Here is a 22,176-nt window from a genome sequence, read left to right on the forward strand (position 1 = left end):
ATCGAATAACTCATGTAGTGACACACCCAACACAGCTCAGATAAAGCACCAACCATGCTTACCAACAGCCAGAGTTTGTCCGATTTCAGCTGCCATCATAATAGGAGTTTTCCCTGAAATGTCTGCAGCATTTACTTGCGCGTTGTTGCTTAGAAGAAGCTGTATGCATTCCACGTGATCCGTGAAAGCCGCCGCGTGGAGTGGTGTTCTAGGAAACGGGAAGGAAAGTGTGCATGTCAAAGTCACCCCACTCAGGAGAAGTCACTCATTCAGTGCGTCGGAACAAGGATCTGAGATATTAGCAATGGACACAATCAACACATCCAGGATATATATATGGCGGCTGGTGCTGTCATTCGCCTGTAGCACTCTGCTTTTGCATGCAAGATATGTGATTGATAGTGCTCTCAGAGAGTGGTTCTGTAGGGTTTTGACAGGAGTAGTGGTAGAATCTGGAGCTCTAATGTGCTCCTTGTATAGTAACACATTACACACTGGCTCTTGCTTGACCTCAGACTGGGGGTCATCAGCTCTAAACTGGACTGTTGGAAGACACTACTGTGATCACAGAACACTTCAGCTGACATCAACCAGGATAATGGGAGAATTGGATTCCTTTGGTGCAGGTTTCCAGATGCAAATTATAGGCTTCTTGCCCCTCGCCTGCTAGCTGTTGTCAGTGTGACAAGTCAGCTCAGTGGTGGTGGGAAAGTAGCAGTCCAAACGGGGGTGGTGATGGACGGAGCATCCAAACCAATCAAACACTCACACCCAGTCAAAAGATCTGGGTTGAATCCATCACCGTTCTTTAGCCCACTCTGCCACCCCAGTACAGACATGGCTATATGCAAATCAGTCTGACCCTGTGCCTCTTGGGAACAGTCCAGGGACAGTAGCAGTCTAAATTAAGAGCAAAATCAAAAGGCTTAACCTAAATAGTTGGACTCAAAGCAAGTAGATAACCTTGCTACTGCATACCACCATGTAGTTAGAGAGCTCTTAATTTTGAAGCTTAAATGTGTTCTCAATGTCATCAATAATATGTTAGCATTTGGTAAAATAAAACATTAGCATTGCTTTTTGCAGGCATCATATGTTCCATTTTACATCCTACAATGAGCGACACCTCCTCTGAGGTACCTTTAGCTCATCTCTTTTCATATACTCAAATGATGTTTCCCGTGGGGCTGTAATTTAGCAATCTGGTGATATCAAAGTAAAAACTAGATCTGTCACAGCATCTCACCATAGACGCTTCCATCTGGAGAAGTCTTTCAATTGAACTGAATATCAAGGGATAATTAGTAAATTATGGGTTGAGCTTGGGATTTATATATTGAGGGATATATAGGCAGCCAATGGCTTGACAACGTCACAAATGCCTTTTCTATCTCCTGCTAGAAGCAATACAACCTTGTTTTTATATGGCATTTAATGCAGAAAAATGTGTAGTTATATGCTCCTTTACTAATACCCAACCCAATGCTACTTCATGTATTTTCCTCAGCAGGATGAAAGGTCCGTTTGATCTTGGTCGGATTAAAACATTTCGTCTGGAAGTTACATGCATGTCTCACCAGAGAGTGGTTCCATCTTATCGGCAGTGCAGAATTACCTATGAAGCACTTGCCAGAAGCATACATTGAGCACTGTCCATCCTTCCCTAAGTGCAGATTCTGCCACCTTATAGATCATATAAAAGACAGGGTCTCAGTAGAGATCTTATGATCAAACATTCATTTTTTGTGCATCTTCATTTACATTAGATAATTGTACATATTGTAAGGATATTCAGGAAGAGTAGCTGGAAATAAACCATGGTTTTAAACATCTCATCATTGGTTTTGGCATCCGAGGCCCGTCGTTGAGGGCAGAGAGGCCCCGCCCTACCACCTTTTTCCAATACAAGAAGAGTGTCCGTCTGGCTGAGCAAAGCCCGACAGACACTCTTCATGGTCTGGTCAGATAGCCACGCAATATACATGTGCTAAAAGGGAGTTAACTGGGCAGGCACCTGGCTGCCGGAGCCAACATTTACCAGGCTGAAGATTTCACAGCCTAGTGAGTGTGACCTCCTCAGCCCAGCAAGGTCTTCTGTGAACATCCCTCTCATGATGGCTCGGACCTGGGCACTTCAAATTTCACTTGTCACAGAGTGGGGAGGGGTCAACAACTCCCACTGACCCCATCCCACTCGGTGACAAGGTAAGGAAGACGCTCCTCCCATTGGCTGACCTTTGACAGCATGAGCCAATGAGAGGAGGCGTGGGGATTGTCCTTTTGAAGCCTCCAGGAAACAACAGAGGCCTCCCTCTCGCCACTGCCTGGTAAGATTTTCTTTTAAATGTTGGGTGGATGCGTGTGTTTATGTATGAATGGTTGTGTATTTGTGCGTGTGCATGCTGTGAATGAATGTGTGCATGTGTATGTCTGTGCGCCTGTGAAAGAGTGTACGTGTGTGTAACTGCCCCACCCCTGCTGAAGATTACGGACCCCCACTGGATTTTGGGATTTCTTTTTAACAACCACATATTTTAAACTGCTACCATGTATACACAAGACTTTACTCCCTATAAATGTACTTATCAACTACTCCTTGAAAGAGACAATGTTAGCTCCTTTGGCTTCATGGCCCCCACCAAAAGACATCCACCATGTACCCATTCTCCTTGCATCTTCCTTCTGTATGCAATTCTAACTCTTTTCTTATTCTCTCGCTCAGAGTTGTCTTGTTTCACAGGTTGATTCACGCCATGTAAATAACAATACACAACCAAATATAATAGATTTAAAACGATCACCTCTGTTGGAAGAAAAAAAACGAGAAGAAGCACAAAAAAAGCTATAAAAAAGCTATAAAAGTGACTGCTTCCACTGAGAAACTGTCTTTACATTTCTAGAGTTTAACATGCATGTTTACTTTGTATCCTCTATCACAGAATGAAATAAACGGTGTCCAGATGTTTCACCTCTGGTGAGCAGCGACGTTTCCTTTGCTTTACTTCCAGCATTGCCAAACATGCACTGCTCTCATTAAAAGCACTCAGAGAAGCCATCTGCACCCTTCCTTGATTTGTGGTCTAGCGCACTTTGTAAATGTAAATGGAGTGATGTATGAATTTTTTATGTTCATAAATAAATGTGCTAATTGAACTCTAACTTTGCATATATTTATTTTTTGCCTAACAAAGTCAGACTGAGTGCGAGATCTCCTAAAAGCATATGAGTAACTTTCTCTCTGTTCAATGTACACAGAACGCTATCGACAATTTTATCTTAAGGTCGTCATCCTTCAATCAATTCTCTAACGTTGACTCGAAAATGACCTCCTTTATCGTCAGCTGTTTGAGACGTCTTCGAACTATCAGTAAATTTACCATATGTATGCCTTGTTTAGGACTGTTTACATCCATACCGAGACCTCCGCTGCTCTTACTGACCACCGTGTATGCTATACAAAGACACACTCTGCAGGTGAAACAAACATATTGGATTTGGAAGGAATATTTGAAAGGGAACAAAGAATTGGTTGATATTTGAAAGGTAACAAAGAATTGGCTGTATCTGGTATCCCATTGTGTGAGGCTTACAGGACCATAGTCAGAGACCGCACTATCTTGTTAATCGCAGGGGAGAAAAAAAGAGCACAAATGGATGCACTAGATTCAGAAATCCTACTACTAGAAAAGTCACTCCGATTGCAGGACAATTCCCTGGGCTACCAACTTCACCTGGAACAGCAGAAATACTTTATTATTGCGGAGGATAGAGAGCGGGTAAGCTTTGTAGCCTCCCAGCGAAGGTAATATGAGGTATGCAATACAGGTGGCAAACTGCTTGCGTGGTTGGGTTAGAGGGAAAGCAATAACAATTGGGTGCTTGAAGTGAAGACTGTTTCAAAGAAGATGGTATGGGGCAACAAAGGGGTATCAGATGCTTTTACAGACTACTATCAGTTGATCTACCCTGCGACTCGTACAAAGACACAAGAAGAGGTACTCGACTTCCTTGAAGATATCAAGGTCCATAAGCTCTCACCTAAGGATAGAGAGATGCTGGAGGCCAACATTGATCCTGGTGAGATGGCGACAACCATCAGGGAACAACAATCAGAAAAAACAAGAGGACCTAATGGTTTGCCCATTGAGCTTTGTAAAAGCATGGTGAGCAAGTTGGTGCCACATATCCTACACATATCCCCTGAGACGAGGGAAAGGCACTATGTCCCATATGACCAACAGATGGCCACAATACTCACAATTCTGAAAGGTCAGCCATAAAATGAATGTGCCTCATACAGGCCCTTGTATCACTGCTGAATGCTGAGCCAAATATCCTTGCCTAGGTGCTGGCTTCCAGACTTAGTTGGTTCATTACAAAACGGGTTCACCCAGACTAGCCTGGTTTTATGCTTAAGAGGGAAACTAGGCTCAATTTGTCTGTCTGAGATACACTGAGGATGTAAGGGAACCAACCACTGTGATGTCGCTAGATGCCTCAATGGCGTTTGACACCCAGGAGTAGCAATACATATTTGAAGTACTAGCACATGGCCAAAGTAAGAGTTAATGTCACGCAATCTAACCAGTTTCGGTTGGAGAGGGGAACTAGATAGGGTTGCCCCTTTCACCCATCATTTCCACTTTGGCACTGGAGCCCCTTGAAGCATAGGTCATGCAGACTCTATGATAAGAAGTCTCAGATGGAAGGGCACATGGGAAGAAAGAATAATTTTTATATGTAGATGACATGTTGTATGTAGTGCTACCAGGGCTAACTATCCTGATAATTTTACAAATCATAGAAATATTTTGAAAGTACTTTATTAACATAGTAAACACGGGTAAATCCCACATATATTCTTAAGGGGAGGGGGGGCTAGTGGAGTTCCGAAATTACCAATAAACTGCCCGTTGCAAATCTAGGCACTGGGCTTCTGATACCTTGGAATATACATAACCAAGACTATAGATGCCTTTCTCAACCGAAACGCATACACCCTACTCCACAAATTCAAAAATCACGTCCGACATTTGAGGCACTGATGATATCGCTGATGGGAAGGGTGACCATGTTCTAAATGATCTCTCGGCACAAGATACTGTATGCCCTCCAAAGCATCCTGTACAAAATTCTAACAGACACTTTCAAGAAAGTGGAGGCCGAGTTTTGGCTGTTGCTTTTGAATGGAAAGATACCTTGAATAGCCTTTAATAAATTGAAGAGAAGGGTGTATGTCGGTGTTCTTCCATTACCAGATACAAAAAAATAATATCGGGCTACACAGCTGGAAACCATTAATGATTGGATCTTTGCATCGCAGGATAAACAAACGGGGTTAGACAGACACCAAGACTTAGCAACACTGTATAAAAATAGATCAAATAGGACACTGCCAACTCATAACATAACATTTTCCACCTTCCCTCAGATCCCTGTCCTCTTACACAGAATTTCGCAGTAATCTTAAAACTTTTCTATTTCAGCAAGCATTTAGTCCATAACTCTCTCCCCTCACTCATCTGAAATCCTACAGCGCCAAGAAACTGCCTAGTGAACGCGCGCTATATAAACACCTCAAAATTCAAATTCAAATTCTAGGATGGGAGGGACGCTCACCAGAGAGACACCCTTGTGGGACAGTAACGTTCTGACAGAAGAAGACGATTTCTCAGGATTTCTCAAATGGGACTTTTTATTTATCAGCAAACTCTGCGTTATATGAGCCAGTGATGAGAGGAACTCCCTAGACACTCTCCGCTGAGAATACAAATGGCATACTCAGAGTCTTTTAGATATCAACCGGTCAAACGTATCTTAGGGTTTCTTTTCAAAAGAGGCATTGCAATGGTATTAAACAACCCTTACGTAAATGAAGTTGTTTCCATGATCTAAAAAACAATAATTGACAACTCTCTGGACACAATGCAGATGGGGAAAGATACTGCTTCTACCACAAACTGACATGAGAACAGTAATAAAAGAAAGAAAACAGGAAGTTACGTTCACATATAAGAGTTTATTTATGATGTATAATCCAAAACATTAATGACTACTCTTCCAGCTTAGTATTGACAATCAGGAACACTTTCTTGCGTCTATGTCCTTACCAATTACCATGGATTTTGTTGTCAATGTATTTATCTTACAGTTGTTTTCTTTACAGTATTTGTCTATGGTAATTAGTTGGTTTTGTAAGCTCTTCAGTGTGCATGCAATCAAGAGGGAAATATTGGCATACAGTAGGGAAGACACTTGAGAACTCTCTATAGAGGGTACATCTTGTCAGTCTTTCAGAATCTCATCTTTGGTGTACAGTGAGAACAGAAGGGGTGCATGTAGGCAGCGTCTGTAGTTCAGCCTGACTTGAGAAGTTGAATCAAAGTACAATAGATGCATTGACAACAAAAGTACAGGATGTAGGCTGATATAATGTAGCTTTTTCCATCTGTTTTCTTGGCACCAAGTCAAAATGCAAATGTGAAGTCAAGTAAAGCCACAAAGTGGCATTTTCTTTTTGGTACTATATTTGTATGTTATGTGGAGAAAGGCAAACGTTTGATCGATGGTGGACAAGCCTTGCTAGAAGCAACCTTGTATTGTTTTGGAGAAGAGCTTGCAGTCAATGTTGATTAAACTGAACCGTCAGTAAGACCAGGCTCGGAGTGGCCAATTGCTTGAGGTGGATTCACTTATCTGAGTGTCTTTGTGCCCCGCATGTGTCGCTGGCATGGTCACGCTGCGTGTAGCCAGTTCTGACTCGCTTGAGGGAGGATGTTACGGTTTGGTCAGTCTTGCCATTGTTTCTCACTTGTAGGTCAGCAATTTTCAAAAAGGTATTGTTGCCCCGGTTTTGGTACCATCTTCAAAACCTTTCCCTATGATATTCCAAGACACTGGTTCTGGAAACTGAATTCCATTCCAAATGGCTTCATCTGGCAGGGTGGGACCCCTCGTATCACCCTCTGTAAATGCTTCCATGGGGGTATTGCTGATACAGATATTGAATCCTAATACCATTCATGGTGGTACGACATCCGTGGTGACCCCGTCTTCGCATATGAGAAGTGGGTGATGGAAGATACCCCTCTAGTTTCATATTTGTATGGCGGGGGCTGTGTTGGTGGTCTCCCTCCGGTGACAAGGATGGTTCTGACCCAGTGGAAGCAATCGTAGAATAAAATAAACACAAATCATTTCCCTAACTCCCACCTCATACTTTGAGAATAAGAAGCATCTGTTCCAGTGCAGACCAACACAAGGCCCCAACAGGAAACCCCACTGGGCCTGTCCCAATGAATCCCCAAACCCAACATAATCAAACAAGTAGGGAAGTGAGATAAACAGCCCACGAAGGTGTACAGTCAAGAATATTCCGGACCATACAGAAGTTTGCTGCAAACCCAAAAAGAATCAGTGTTTATTGTCAAAGTGATGTAGGAGGTGACATGGACAATGGCTGATGGTCCCGGCGTTCCCCAACCTGAGGTTCATCACTTCACTGGGAACTTCTCCATGAATATTGAGACCTGTTGCGCCTCTTCGCCAGAGTCATTGAAGGGTGAATGCATCGGTCTCCTTGGGACGAATCATAGTACATGCTTGGAGGTAGGTGTGGCTTTACCTGAATTCGCTCATCTGACCAATGAAAAACCTCCTCAGGTGTCTCGAAGAAGAGGGTCTGCGAGTTATAGATTACCTTCAGCTTAGCTGACTACAGGAGCATATATTGAATTTTGAGTGCAAGGAGTTACTGATTCGCTGCCAGGAAGGATTGCCGTTGCTGCTGCACCTTTCTTGTGTAGTCTGGAAAGATCAGTATGGTGTGGGATTGATAGGTGAGCTTGTCTTGGAGTCGGACATATTCGATGATAGCGTCTCTATCCATATAGTTCTAGAGCTTTGCAATCACCGGCCCTGCATCAATGCTCTGTGTGCTCGCCTGACAATGAAGCAGGAGGATAGGGCCTCGGAGGACTTCAGTGAGCGAAGCCACTGGTCATGGAAACTGTCTATTGAGGGACCCTCCCAATGATGTCAGGAAGCCCACAAAACACAAGTTATTGCAGTGAACCCTGCCCTTCATGTCCTTCACCCGTGCCGCCAGTTCCCTGGTCACAGCCATAAGTTTAGTCACCGTCTGCAGCAGGGCAGTAATGGAGTCCTTCACCCTTGAGACCCTGGCTTTAGCTTCCGTAATCTGCTCGACGGCTTTCCTGAGGTCTTAGCGGAGCAGATTAACATCAGTACCCACAGCTCTGATTTCAGCATCTAGCATTTCTCGCAATTGAATGATAGCCACCAGGAGCATAGCATGATCTGGGGTAGAACCACATGCCACAGAAAGTCACACGGGTCTCTCAGACGGCAAATTTGTCAATAGCGCTTTTGTTTGGTGTTGAAGGGGACTTTGGCTTTGGCCATGGCGGCGAAGGAGACGGTAGACACAGCATCCAACTCACCATAGCCCACAGCACCACAACCGCCCCGGCTGACCCTCACTGCAACCTGGTGTGCAGAGATCTACAAAAACAGAGGCAGTTGAAAAGTCCTGGAGATAAACAGGAGGGCGTGCTGCTGCAAGCCACACCAGGACCTGGCCTGGCCATATCTGCAACAGCCACACCCACCTTTAGTACGGCCCCCTAATGGAGAAGCGCGTCTAACGATTAATCGGCCCCATTGAAAAACCGAGGCACTAGAACTATAATAGGATGGGAGGATTCACCACATCAGCGGCTGCGTGCCACGGCCCCTGGAACAGAAGCAGCTGCTCCCGCAGCAAGAGTTCAGATGCTGCAGATTGCCTGTCGTCTAGCGGAGCGCATCACCACCTCACCAGCACACAAAAGCTAACTCAGAGGGGGCAGGAGGGGCCAGCACCATTTCGGAACTGAGGCCAGGCCCTCTGGGGCTCCTGCCGTAGGCCACAGGGCGACGATCGGCCCTCATCCGTCAATACAGGCCCAGAGCAAGCAGCACGTGTTTCTAGTATCCATGGTTTGAGGGGGCTTCCACCGTCATTCAGTACTACTGCAATCTCTGTCGTAACTTCAGGGAGACAAGATCTGTCACTGCTCTAGTCCCCGGGCACCTCTAATCCGCACCACAGGGCTGGCTCTCCATTCAGCCCCTCCCAAAGCTACAACGTGCAGGGATCCCCACTGGTGCACCTGGCTGTAGTGCCTCCAGCCCCAATGCCGGTAAGATAGGATCGGACTGAAGCTGGCACGGCCTCTGCCTCAGGCACCCATCTACCCGCACCTCCAGGACGCCCCTCAGGCCGACGCCATCAGTCTACTGCTGCTACAGTGCCTCTGAGATAGCCATCTACACTAGACCTTGCCTCTAACATCCCCTCAGTCCAATGAGACCAAGTGGGGCAGGCTTACAGCAATTTCAAGGCGATATGGGCCAGGATGGGGATGGTTATGGGACAACCACACAGAGCTATTTTAAGGTGTGGCCGCCATGCTTGGCAGTCATGCCACGCCCCCAGACTTCAGTTTTTAAACAATTTTCAGTTCTGCAGGCTATCTGTATTCCCCTGTAGTTTTTTGAGCCGCCATATTGCATGGCACAATTAGTGTAGTTGATAACTTGTGTATCTCCCAGAGGGTAGCAGTCCAGGTTTCCTGTAAGACTAAAATTTCATATTAATTCATAAAGTACATTAGCTCATTATCACCTAGTTTTTAGGTGATATCAGCCACATTCCACTAGAGTAATATTTTATTCTTTCTTCCAATCGATTTGATGTTCCCTCTGATTTGCCTAGCCCACTGCTAATCAAAGCTTGCTTAACACGGGTTGATCTTTGTTTTGCATTTACAGAGTGTTGTATATCAGAAGCGACTTGAACTGCAGTTTCCATTCGATATTTATGAGTAAAGATAAAAAAAGGTGGGGATCTCCAGCTGAAGGTTTGTGATTTGCATTTTGGAGAACGTAAAGTATTATTAATTTGAGGGTTGTAAAGTAGTATTACTATACATACTCCAAAATAGCTTCTGTGAATAGGCCCATATGTCTTCTGTTTTCTACTGGGACATGCATCTTACTTCCCGATGTGCATAAAAGAGTCAGAAAAATAAATGTGCTTGTTTGGGTAAATGTTCTCTAATGAAATAAGTATATTTTCTGGGGACAATTTCATACTCCAAGATTCGGAATAAAGTAGATTAAATATTTTTCTATTGGGTTCACAGCAGTACTAACACATAACAAGTTACTAAAGTGGTATAGTGCATATCTCACTTTTGATACTTCATTTACTAGTATTCAAAAGCTCAGGGTAAATATCCTTTCAACACCTTTCAGCTATATATGTCGAGATATGCAATCAGAATAAAGCTTACAATTTAACCCTCGATGTCCCGCATTAACTTTCATTAGAGCATAGCTAATGCACAAACAGAGCCACAATGGATTGATATCAGAATATTGTTGCAAAAATATTTACAACAAAATTTTGAGAAGCATATATATACACACAGATTTACTATTTTTAACAGCACATCTATGTGGATATAAATTACCTACTGGCGAGTGCCAGTAGGTAGTTATAGTTAGGACCTATAAAAAGGTGATTTTCCGTTCACCACATCTTTAGTGCCGATTAATAAATCTTCATGAAATTTTCCACAAAAATGTGCCCATTACTTCAGCTGCTATCTGGAAAGTTTCGGGGTGGTTTGAGAAGCGGGAGCTGAGAAAAAGTGATGGTGCCAAAACACATTTTCCCCACATTAATTCTCTCAGGACCTTTAGACACTACCACAGTCCGAACTACTGGACAGAATTACACCAAAGTTGGCAGAAAGCTAGCTTTTCATCCTCAGATTATGCTTTTTGTTATTTGGTGTAAATCAGTTCTGTAGTTTTAGAGATATTAAGCTTAAAACAAATTCTGTTAATTCCCATAGCACCTTTAGACAAAACTACAGCCCGAGCTGCTTGATGGAATTACACCAAATTTGGCAGAGAGCTAGCTTTTGGTCTGCATATCATGCTTTTTGTTATTTGGTGTAACTCCATTCAGTAGTTTTAGAGATAGTAAGCTTAAAATAAATTTGCATATATAAGAACGCAGAATCTCCTCGGAATTGTGAATACACGAGCCAACAGCAATCCTGTGATTGGCTGGCAGCAACCTGAGAGGAAAGTTGTGGCCGCCATTTTGTTTATCGGGACTCTGGTCCCAGTGGGGAATATAAAATAAAAAAGTGATAGGTGGGGTCGGGATAGAGGTACCCTGACCCCTTAGGACAAATGGAGTATGGTAATTTGAAGGACTCCTCATAGGCAAGTACCGGTCCAATACCCTTTTTTGTTTTCAAAACCACTTGGGAATCCACAGATCCTCGTGAATTCGAATCTGCAGATCCAGATCCCCATAAAAAAAATACACCCACTCACAGACCCACACACCCACCTACACTACCACTTACACACCCATATAGTCACTCAAACACCCACTCACAGACTCGCACAGTTTTCACGCACCCACTCACAGACCCACTCAGACATGCACACACAGATCCACTCAGACACAAACGCTGTGTGCGGCATAGAGCTGGATGCATGTGGGGGTTGGCTGCAGGGCCTGGCCGCAAGCTAGACCTTGCAGCCAACTACTAATGAGTAATTCTACTTTAAAACAAAGATTATGTGAGTGTCAGTGTAACTGTGCATCTCTGTGTGTGGGTGTGTGTGGCTGGATGGGTGAGTGAGTGGGTATGTGAGACTGTTTAGGTGAGTGAGTGGTTGTGTGAGTTTTTGTATGGGTGAGCGAGTAGCTGTGTCAGTGGCTGTATGAGCAAGTGCCTGGCTGTTTCAGTGGCTGCATGGATGAGTGAGCAGTGTGTGAGTGGCTGTAAATGGTGAATGACAGTGCTTAAGTCATTGTATGGGTAAGTGAGCAGGTGCATCATTGTCTGCATGGATGAGTGTGAGGGTACATGTGTTGCTGTGTGGGTGCCGGAATGGGTGTGTAAGTGGGGGTATGGGTAAGTGAGTTGGTGTGAGTGGCGGTATGGGTGAGTGAGTGTCTGTATGGGTGAGTAAGTGAGTGTGAGAGATGCTCTATGGGAGACTATGTAGTTGTCTCAGTGACTGTTTAGGTGACTGAGTACATGTGCTAGTGTCTGTGTGAGTAAGAGAGTGAGTGGGTGTGTGAGTATCTGTATGGGTGAGTGACTGTTTTTGTGAGTGCCTGCATGAGTGAGTAGGTGTGTGAGTGGCTCTGTGCAAGAGCCTTTGTATGGGTTTGTGAATGGGTGAGTGAGTGTCTGTATGGGTGAGTAAGTGAGTGTGAGAGATGCTCTATGGGAGACTATGTAGTTGTCTCAGTGACTGTTTAGGTGACTGAGTACATGTGCTAGTGTCTGTGTGAGTAAGAGAGTGAGTGGGTGTGTGAGTATCTGTATGGGTGAGTGACTGTTTTTGTGAGTGCCTGCATGAGTGAGTAGGTGTGTGAGTGGCTCTGTGCAAGAGCCTTTGTATGGGTTTGTGAATGGGTATGTGAGTGGCTGTTTTGGTGGGTGTGTGAGATGTTGCATGGGGGTGTGAGTGGGTGTCAGTGATGTCATCAGTTATGTCAGTGACCATGTCATGAGTGATGTAATATGCGAGGTAATAAGCAGTGCATTGCTGGGGCGTAAGTAAGGTGTAGCTAGCTCAGGTAACTTTAACTGCTGGATTTCTCTGGTTTTATATGAGTGAAATGTGAGCCTATCTAGAACGTTCCTGTAACCTTTGGTTTCTTATATATATATATCATCAAGTGTATTTGGATTTGGAGTTAAGCTTGTTAAACATGTACTTACAGAGATATAATTACAGATACTTACCGTGTCAATTTTTTTGTTGTCGATATTTTTACTGCAATATTATGGTAGCATGATGTTAAAGAAAAAGAAATGTCTGTTTATGCCTCATAAAAAACATCCCACACCAGTCCCACATTCATGAAACTGAGTCAACAATGTGAATTCCAATATTTATCTTAGTGCTGCGAACACCAAACCATGCATATGAGGTGAATAGGGGCTTACCTTCCTTTGGCATCTTTACAGCTAACAATGCTCGTATCGATGGCCCCAATGAGCAAAGATGCACAATTTTCATGGTCATTAATTCTGAAATTAAGTCACAAAAGTATTGTTTAATTCATGTACTGCCCACCCACTTATCAACAGTACACTTTAGAGACAAATGTACAGTTGCTTAGATTCACTGCACATTGAGGACACATTTAACTTTTTGTCAAAAAGACTTTTTTCATCAGTAAACTAGCTTGTTGGCGTCACACAAATCAATGGTATTACTCTGTGGTAGTATCAGGATGCATCAATCAAACCAGGATGCAGGAAGGTGTAACAGCCATCTTGAAGTGCTATCACAGCCTCCGTGAGATATACTGCTTGGCTAACTAAATGCAAAATCACTTAAATAGGGGGTCAGGATCTGTGGGTCAGAAGCAGATGAGTGTTTAATCATACCAGGATGCTGCTGTCAAGTGGCTTTCAATGATTGGCCCACCGTATTTGGCTATTTTACCCTCTCACTACCCATATCTCAATGTGCCTAGAAGTAGGGCTCTGGCACTACTGCTTGGCACCATCAGCTGCCAGGCATGATCATGCAATATGTGAAGAGTGCAAAGGCACAGCTAAATCAATGGCTTTATAAAGAGATATTGTAAGATTAAGCCACAGATATTTTAGTGTTTCCAGAGCTAAAGGGACTCATTCTACAATGGCCATCTTGATGGTAGGTGGCCTTAGCAGGCAAAAGAAGACGTGATGACTCAATCTCCAGGCAGGATCCTCTAACCCTCTGGGAGGGTTTGCAGGATGTACCCCTAGGAGGTATCATCCATTTCTGACTACTGCACGCACAAATAAGGTTTTTTCGCTATAATGATATGAATGCAATAATATCAAATAGTTATTCAGTTGTTTAATAATCACCCCTGCCCACTTGGGGCTGCACACCATGCAGTGCCTCCTGACCACATGCTGATCATGATAAACTAAGCAAGTTCAGGAAACAGCCAGGACTTTGTACCCTGAGCTAGGAATAAGGAGATAAGTGTTACAGAATGTGGGCTAGCCCTGGACAGAAACCCTAACCTCGCCCTATCGCTTGGGGGGACCAAAGGAAAGGTGCCGCATTTTCAAAATGTTCCAGAGTCATTCCAAGTAGCCATTCAACAAGGCAGCCTGATCCCACCAGTGGGTGAAGAGGGAGTGTCACCTTCCTCACGTCCCCTTTCTCATGTCTAGCTCTTGGGAAGGATAAATGGAACACAAGATGGACAAAAGCAGAATGCACCCGACTCCCCATCAGCACTGAAGAAGAAATTTTAAAAAATGGACAACTATCAAAATAGTAATCTTAGCAGAGGTTGAAGAACAAAACAAAGACACCCACACATTAACTATTTACTGAGAAGTAAAGCAAGGTAAGATTTGTATTTGCCATTGGCTTTTCATGCCTTTGCCAGAAAATTACACAGTTGTACAGGGGTTAATTGTTACACGAAAAACACGCTTAAAAATCCCTTTAAACATGTAGAAACGGTAACGAGTACCGGCACTTCTCTGCTACCGAAAGGTAGGCTTATTGGCGGCTAGTGCTGGTGAGTACTAGACTGTCAGGGTTGGAACTTGTCTCTGACAGCCAAGTTGCTTCTGTAGCCCTGAGCTGGGCCCCAGCTGAATGAGTCAACAGAGGCTCATTTGCATAATGTCGGGGTGTTCACCATTCTGTCAATCATATTCACACTCTCCTATACATTTGTGCAAACACAGGAATCGAGGCAGCCCACTGACAGCGGCAATTAATAAAGCCATGTGAGGTAAGGAGTTTAAAATGGCTTTAATCCCATCTGAGTCTTGTGTGAGTGTTTACTTATGTCAGTGGGTTTGCCTGCTTGTGTGTACATGTTTTTGTGAGAGAGAAAAGCTAAAGAGGGAGAGAATCGGGATACTCAAGATATTTTAAAATAATTGTGTGGAATGCTTTGTGTGTGCATAATTTCTATGTGCTGACCTTGAGGCAGTTTTCTAGTGCTGCTGCCAGGCTCCAGAAAAGGCACAGTAACTCTGCAGTGGCTGCTGCTTGGAGAATGACTTGTGATAACTGAAGGCAGACTGGCTCACCTTTTTAAAAGAGTGCCGCTCCTGGCATGGGATTGGACTACAAAGAGCCCAAACGTGACTGGAGGCAGGAGGGCAGATAAGGCCTAACATCCTGCCACAACGTCACTGTGGTGCTGGGGGCTGCGAAAGCAGGGTGTGGCTACAGGACTGACACGTGGCAAATGGCGCAAGAGTTGTGCCTCAGACGGTCACTGACCAGTTTGACTCACGCTACAAACATGATTCTGCTCAGCACTGACGATCACCAGCTGCACACACTCTGGCCGCGATCCACGCCGGTGCAGTTGGGTCCAGTTGTGGCCGCCACGGGCATGCAAGCAGTGAGCTTTGCCATAATTATCAATGCCAGTTCACAACGAGACAGGTAGGGTCGGGTCTGTCGCAGGATCACATACCGCTCCGTAGCCTGCAGTACAAGTGCGAGCTGAGCCAGCTGCCGTAATTACCCATTGAACAACAGCCAGTGCAGCCTATAAAAAGAGAACTGCGAGACGCCCACCCGCCCGCACCGCCGGAGGCAGGAGCCGGACCCACCTACACATTACGTGCAAAACTCAAATTCGCCGGTGTTCATTGGCCCAGGGAACACTGACTCCACTACTCCTCCTGACGTCAGTGAAATCGCCGCATGGTGTTGGGTGAGTTACATTGTAGCAAACACTACTGTGCAGCTCAGCAGCAGCTGAGTCAAAGAGCCCCAATACCTACTGGGAGCAGCGCGCACTGCTCACTGCCACTCAGCTTGTATGGTGCTTCATTACAGCAGCGCTCCCGGCTTGACAGCTGAGGAAGCGCTAGAAGGCATGACATTGCATTTCAGTGCAGTGATGCGGATCATCACACTGAAATGTGTTATTCTAACGCCTGATGTGTGGTACTTGGCAGGGCTGAAGAACTTACAAGTCTGAACAGTGCTGCGAGGAATCTGAGCAATGTGGCCTGAAATGGAGCCATGCTCTGTGGTGGCAGTTCTAGATCTGACCACTGTAAATATCTTGGACTGGACTTGTCCACAGCATTTGAGATGGTGTCACATCCTAAGTTACTTCACTAGCTGCATGAGATTGGAATCCTCAAAACTGTGTTTCAATGGCTTGGCAATTTCCTTTCCTGCAGAACCCAAACCCAAACTATCACCCTGGGTTCTTATCAATCTTGCAGTCTGGTACTGGACAAGCGATGCCCCAGGGCTCATGTTTGAGCCCTCCGCTTTTCAACATATATGTCGCACCTCTTACCAAGATGGTTAAATCTTTTGGGTTCAATATTATCTCTTATGCAGATGACACTCAGCTTAGAATCTCTCTGGACAACGATTTAGCCAAAGCGAAAGAAAACCTTTCAGCTGGAATGACAGCAATAGCTACCTGACTGATGGAGAACCGTCTCCAGCTGAATGCCGGTAAAACAGAGAGTATGCTGTTTCAACACACCCAACAATTATGGAACTCTGGCTGGTGGCCCATGGAACTTGGCACAGCCCCCACGCCTAAACAGGTTGTCAAGAATCTGGGAGTCTGTCATGATCAATCTCTTACCATGAAAGAGCTGGTACGTTCAGTTATGGGCTCCTGCTTTCAAATAATGTGACTTTTGAAGAAATCCATCCTACTCCTTACAATCACCGCGAGAAAAACTTTGGTGCAGGCTCTTCTTCTTAGCCATATGGACTACTGGTCTCGAGTAATTAGACGCTGTTCTCAAAACTACAGGTCATTCAGAATACGGCAGCCCATCTAATTTGTAATCTCCCTTCTGGGACTTCATCGGCTCTGCTTCTTCTTTCATTGCACTAGTTATCGGTGCAGAAGAGAGTTCTTTTTTTTAATTTACAGGCTTATTTATAAGGTCCTGACATGAAAAGGCCAACGTTATTTTGCCTCGAAGCTTTCTCACTATTGCCCTCCTATGCTTCTCAGATCCAGCGATAAAGCCTTGTTAACTGTTCCCCAGGCCAGAAAGTTCCATTCTGGGGACAGGTCTTTTTCGTACTGAGCCTCTCATTATTGGAACGAGCTATCGCTAACATATGAGAACATGTTCAGATTACTCTCTTTTTAGGAAGAGATTGCAAACAATACTGTTGTAACTAGCTGGCCCTTTTTGCCTTGGCCTATGTTGCACTGAGATAACCCTGCCTAACATAATATAACTGGACAAGAGCTCACGCCCTGAAGCATCACTCTGGGTATATTATAGGACCTCTTGACGCCCTGACCTCATGTGGGCCCATGGAAAACTGAGCCCATGGAAGGGCCTTAGAATAGACACAGAAAGGTGGACTGGCTGTTTTCCAACAGTTGCTGATGGGCTCAGTTGGTCCGACTGGCCATGTGGCAGAAACCCACGTTTGACGCAATAAATGGGATCTATTTTGACCATGCTGCTAGGGATCGCTGGATGTGTGTCACTCAGGAGGAGGGTCTGCAATCTCTGTGGTCAGAGAAGATAAACCTGATATTCTGTTACGGAGACGATGAGTCCTATGAAAGGCCTGCAATCAGGGACTGACTGTTGCTGGCCTAATATGGGCCCTGGGAGGAGAGGCTTCTTGGGCCAGAGCATCTTGAAATGCTCTTTGTCCATGGCCATCACACGCGGGGATGGTGGTATTCACCCCCAGCATGCCAGATAAGTGGAACCTAATCTGTGGACTCTCACAGTCATAACATAGATACGAGCCAGACTGTTTCTTTTTACCTCTGCAGCAGGAGGACAGCTATAGGTATAGCCAAAATCTGGCTGCTATATTACCTGTAAGGTTGGACCCAACATATTTTTTATTTCCAATCTAGGCTGTTGTTCTACGGGGTTCATCAAGGGGCAGTGAATGCTCACCTCACTTCAGTGGATATTTGCTGCACTAGTGGGGGCTAGGGACATGCAATCTGGATTTCCAAAGAGAGCCAATGACATATGGAATGTGGAGATAGAGGATACAATTACACCTGCTTTTGTGGGATCTAATGATGGATGAGGGAAAGCAAATTAGGTCTAAACGGCAGCCAAACTGTTCTTGTCATGACCAAAAAAGCTGAGTGTTTCTCCTCTAACAGCTCCAACAGTCAACATTCTTGTCATAAACGACAGCCAGCAATTATGTATGTCGCTGAAAAAAACAAATGTAATGAAAAGCTGCAACTTTTAAATTAAAGTGGCCTGAACTATCTTAGCCTTTCTCGACAGGCCATAGAGAGCTATACTCTTGACAGCTGTTGCCCTGCACTGGAGTATGCACTATATGTTGTCCCGGTTACGTGATTAAGAATTGGCCTTTAGTGGTTTCAGACAGTGTGTGAAGTTTAGGATACTCTGCTTAGATCATAGCACAGTCCAGGACAAAGGATCACAATATCTGAGATAACCTTTTAGGAGATATCTTTGAAGGAGACTATTAAGCTTTAAGGATTACTTTACGCTGGTCCCCGCTAGGTTAAGAGAGGGAGGTTGCTATGGGTACCTTTCAAACAGGTCATCACAGAAGTTGCACAGGTGTGCTTTCATTGTGTCAAAAGAGCAATCAACAGGCATCCTTAATCATTTATCTATTGCTTGCATTAACCTGGCCTTAGGGTTAAAACATGTTACGAATAAGTACAAAACATCAGGCATTGTTAATATGTAATTTCACAATGTAGCACTCTGGGATCTGATTGCTATGACAGATGGAAGGACTTGGATAACTACGGAATTCCGGAAAGTATATATTTGAACCGTAGAGCACAGCCCTTCTAAATGGAGTGCATACTCCACAAAATGGTGATCTTAGGAGAGAATGCTATCTTCCCAGACCTGCAGGGTTCAGACAAGGTGTGGACCCCTCTGCACACTCAAAATGGCAGCCTTAAAGTGGGGTGCAGACTTCCAAAAATGGCTGCCTCTGTGTATGGTAAGGGCTCCCTAAAAAGATGGCATCCTGGACGGGACGGTGCGGTCCAAGACGGATGGAAGGGAAGCAGTCGGTTCGTCATGGGTTGGGTTAAGCCTGGAAAGTGCATGGCCATGTGAATCGTCTGCTGTGATGCCACTTGATGGATAGTATAGGATCTCTTTAGTTACAACATCCAGATATATCTCTTTATTTCTTACTCTATAACACAGTATGTCACTTTATAAATAATCAAAAAATAGTTTTCAGCATCAAGTGATGTTTGCATTTGTCTTACATGTATGCCAGTGGGTTTGTGTAATGGAATCAAATAAGCAGTGCGAAAAAGCTTTTGCAATTTTGAAGTCTGGCGTAAGCGGTTTTAATTCCACCCCTAATTGTTCCATCCATGAGCGAACTGTCCATTAAGGAGAGTTGTGGTACTTACACAGCACAGTGCAAAGGAGTAAAAGGGTTGGCATCAAATTTGCGCAAGGATTTCTGCTCCATTAGTACCTCTAGACAATTTTCATGACCTTCAAGAGAAAAGATGATGGCTTTTAATAATGACAAGAAAGCAGTAGTATGTCCTTTAAAAGTAATTCACAGCAATACATTTTGTGCATACATTAATAAATACAGGCTCTCATTAACTACCGGATATTCAACAGCACTCAAGTTTTGTGCAGCAAAGAATCAGATTTCCGTTCTGTAATAGCACCACTACTGTCTTGCTATAAGTGAAGATGTTATTTATGAAATCTCATTATTTACCCCCAGGAGAAGCCATCTCCAACCCACATAGTCACAATTTCTCCCTCTGAAGTGGAGCCCTGACATCAGGTTTAAGAAGACGAAAAGCACATCCATGTGCATTCCAACCAGTTCTAATTAGTGAGCACTCGGATGTCATCGGCTGGCGCGGTCAGGGCCCGCTTTAGCGCTGGCGCGGTAAGGGCCCGCTTTAGCGCTGGTGACAACCGGTTCAACAATCATTTTTGGCACCCCCATACCCCATAACTGCCTCTTCAGATTCTCTCACTATTACCTGGCAAAAGTGCCCCTCAATTCTCCAATTATAGATTATTACTAAACATAGCGTCCCCCTGAGGTCAGCGCCCCCTCCACAGGTCAGCGCCCAGTGTGGTCGCACCAGTCGCACTGCCCTAGAGCCGGCCCTGGGCGCTGGTAACGTTTGCAAACCAACTTGTGCAGGGCTCTGAGTGGTTCAGGTCTCAATCTCGGTGGACCTTGAAATGGGTCCCTATCGGGCCCTTTATTCCTGTCCTTCACTTTAATGACAAAACACATCGATTTCAGAACACTGAATATAAAAAAACTTTATGGCAATGCCTGTCAGCGATTTAGTTCCTGCATATATTTCAAATGTTTTACTTATTCTTGCATTTCATAAGAATGTTAGCTATTTCCAGGATGTTGTGTTTCTGTATATCATTTCGCGTAGCATGTTACTCCTGTATAGCGCCTACTTTGAACTGAGTCACCGCCTAATAAGTCATGACTGGGAGCTCTGAGGCTGATGGCAGTGCGAGATTATCAGAGTCAGTTGGTCAAAATTGGTGTTCAGAATATATGGTCACCTAATCCTTTGACTCTCTGCAGGGTGCACAGAGCAATGGTCATGTATCACAGTTGCAATTGTGATTCTGCGCAAACGTGTGTGAAGTAGGGACATGGTTGTCATAGATAGTATTGACAAGGCAAAAGTAAAAAGACAACTTGGGGCTTACAGGTATCTGCATGTACGTTTGGGGCTGGTGAAGAGAAGGAGATGCATTCCGAGAGAATGACAAGAGGGACGAGATACGGAAAGAAAAAGGGTATGCATATCTAACACAGAGTGGACATTACAGTGGTGACTGAGACACCCCTGAAGGCAACTACAAGCCTCAGTAATGTTCAACTCACAAGCTCATAATTTCAGAATCAAAATCATTGTCATCCATTTATTTTAAATAGCTAACACCCATTGACAAAGCCAATAGTCCGGGCTGGTTTTAGGTGTATGTCAGTTGTGTAATATATCTATATGCAATAACAAAAACCTCAGAGAGTAACCAAAATGTCAGTCAGGTGGTACACTATAGGAATCACAGTAATGTTGTTTCTGTGATTAGGCCATACCCTTAATTACAGCGACCACACCCTTTTAGGGAATGTGCACTAATCTCATCCCACTCAAAGCCCTGAATGTGCATTAAAGTTGGTGGTTTGTCACCTGAGTCGCTCAGTGGTGCTGTAAACTTATAATACATGGGTACCTGTACTAGGTACCTGTTATGCGTGCACCATTGATAGTACGTTGGGTCGAGTTTTCGACACATTGTGAGCTACTAAAACCAAATATTTCAGCCGTTCCTGTCGGGGGCTCCACAGACTCTACTACGTACTATAAAGTGAAGTCTATTTTTCCTTCAGATATCCGCACAAATATGAAATGTTTTCAAGCAGCGTGTATTACGACCTGTTGATGGATGGTGGTGGAGGTAATCAATCAATCAATCAAGTCATTTGTTAAGCACACTACATCCCTGTGAGGGTCTCAAGGCGCTGGGGGGGGGGGATGTGGGGGCTGCTACTGATCGAGCAGCCAGGTCTTTAGTGTCCTCCTAAAGGTCAGCAGGTCTTGGGTCTGTCGTAGGCTAAGTGGGAGGGTGTTCCATGTCTTGGCGGCGAGGTGGGAGAAGGATCTCCCGCCGGTGTTGTTCTTTGGATGTGTGGGATGGTGGCGAGTGAGAGGTCGGCGGAGCTTAGCTGGCAGTTGGGGGGTGTAGAAGGAGAGCCGTCTGTTGAGGTAGGCTGGGCTGGTCTTGTGGAGTGCCTTGTGTGCGTGGATGAGGAGCTTGAAGGATATCCTCTTGTTGAGGTAATAAGGGAATAAACTCCAGTTTCTAATCTGAAATAGTTTCCTTATTTTTAGAATATAGGGTTTCTCTTCAGAGAATTATTGGTATGGCCTTATAAAATGTCTTTCATGGTCTTCAATGGTACAACCACCAGGTGCCCCAAAAGAAAGCAGAGAGAAGAAAGGTTAAATCCTTCTTTATACCGCCCCCACCCCCGTCTGACTGTTCAGAAGAATTTCCATCCTATTCATACCCTTCCTTCCTCTAAAGGGCC

At 44.5% G+C, this 22,176-nt stretch overlaps 1 protein-coding gene across 6 annotated transcripts in view; it reads right to left on the reverse strand.

Moving 5' to 3' along the window:
* Positions 1-22,176, reverse strand: part of ANKRD44 (ankyrin repeat domain 44) — a 766,729-nt gene that overhangs the window by 63,795 nt on the left and 680,758 nt on the right. For all 6 annotated transcript variants that reach the window (XM_078680434.1, XM_078680433.1, XM_078680431.1 and 3 more), the window contains 3 exons: positions 19,484-19,571; positions 13,056-13,139; positions 63-208 (listed from right to left, as the gene is read on the reverse strand). In XM_078680434.1, coding sequence (XP_078536560.1) covers positions 63-208; positions 13,056-13,139; positions 19,484-19,571 — 318 coding nt within the window. The remainder of the gene's footprint in view (positions 1-62; positions 209-13,055; positions 13,140-19,483; positions 19,572-22,176) is intronic.

This window comes from Lissotriton helveticus, chromosome 3_1, assembly GCF_964261635.1.
Source record: "Lissotriton helveticus chromosome 3_1, aLisHel1.1, whole genome shotgun sequence".
Taxonomy (NCBI): domain Eukaryota; kingdom Metazoa; phylum Chordata; class Amphibia; order Caudata; family Salamandridae; genus Lissotriton; species Lissotriton helveticus.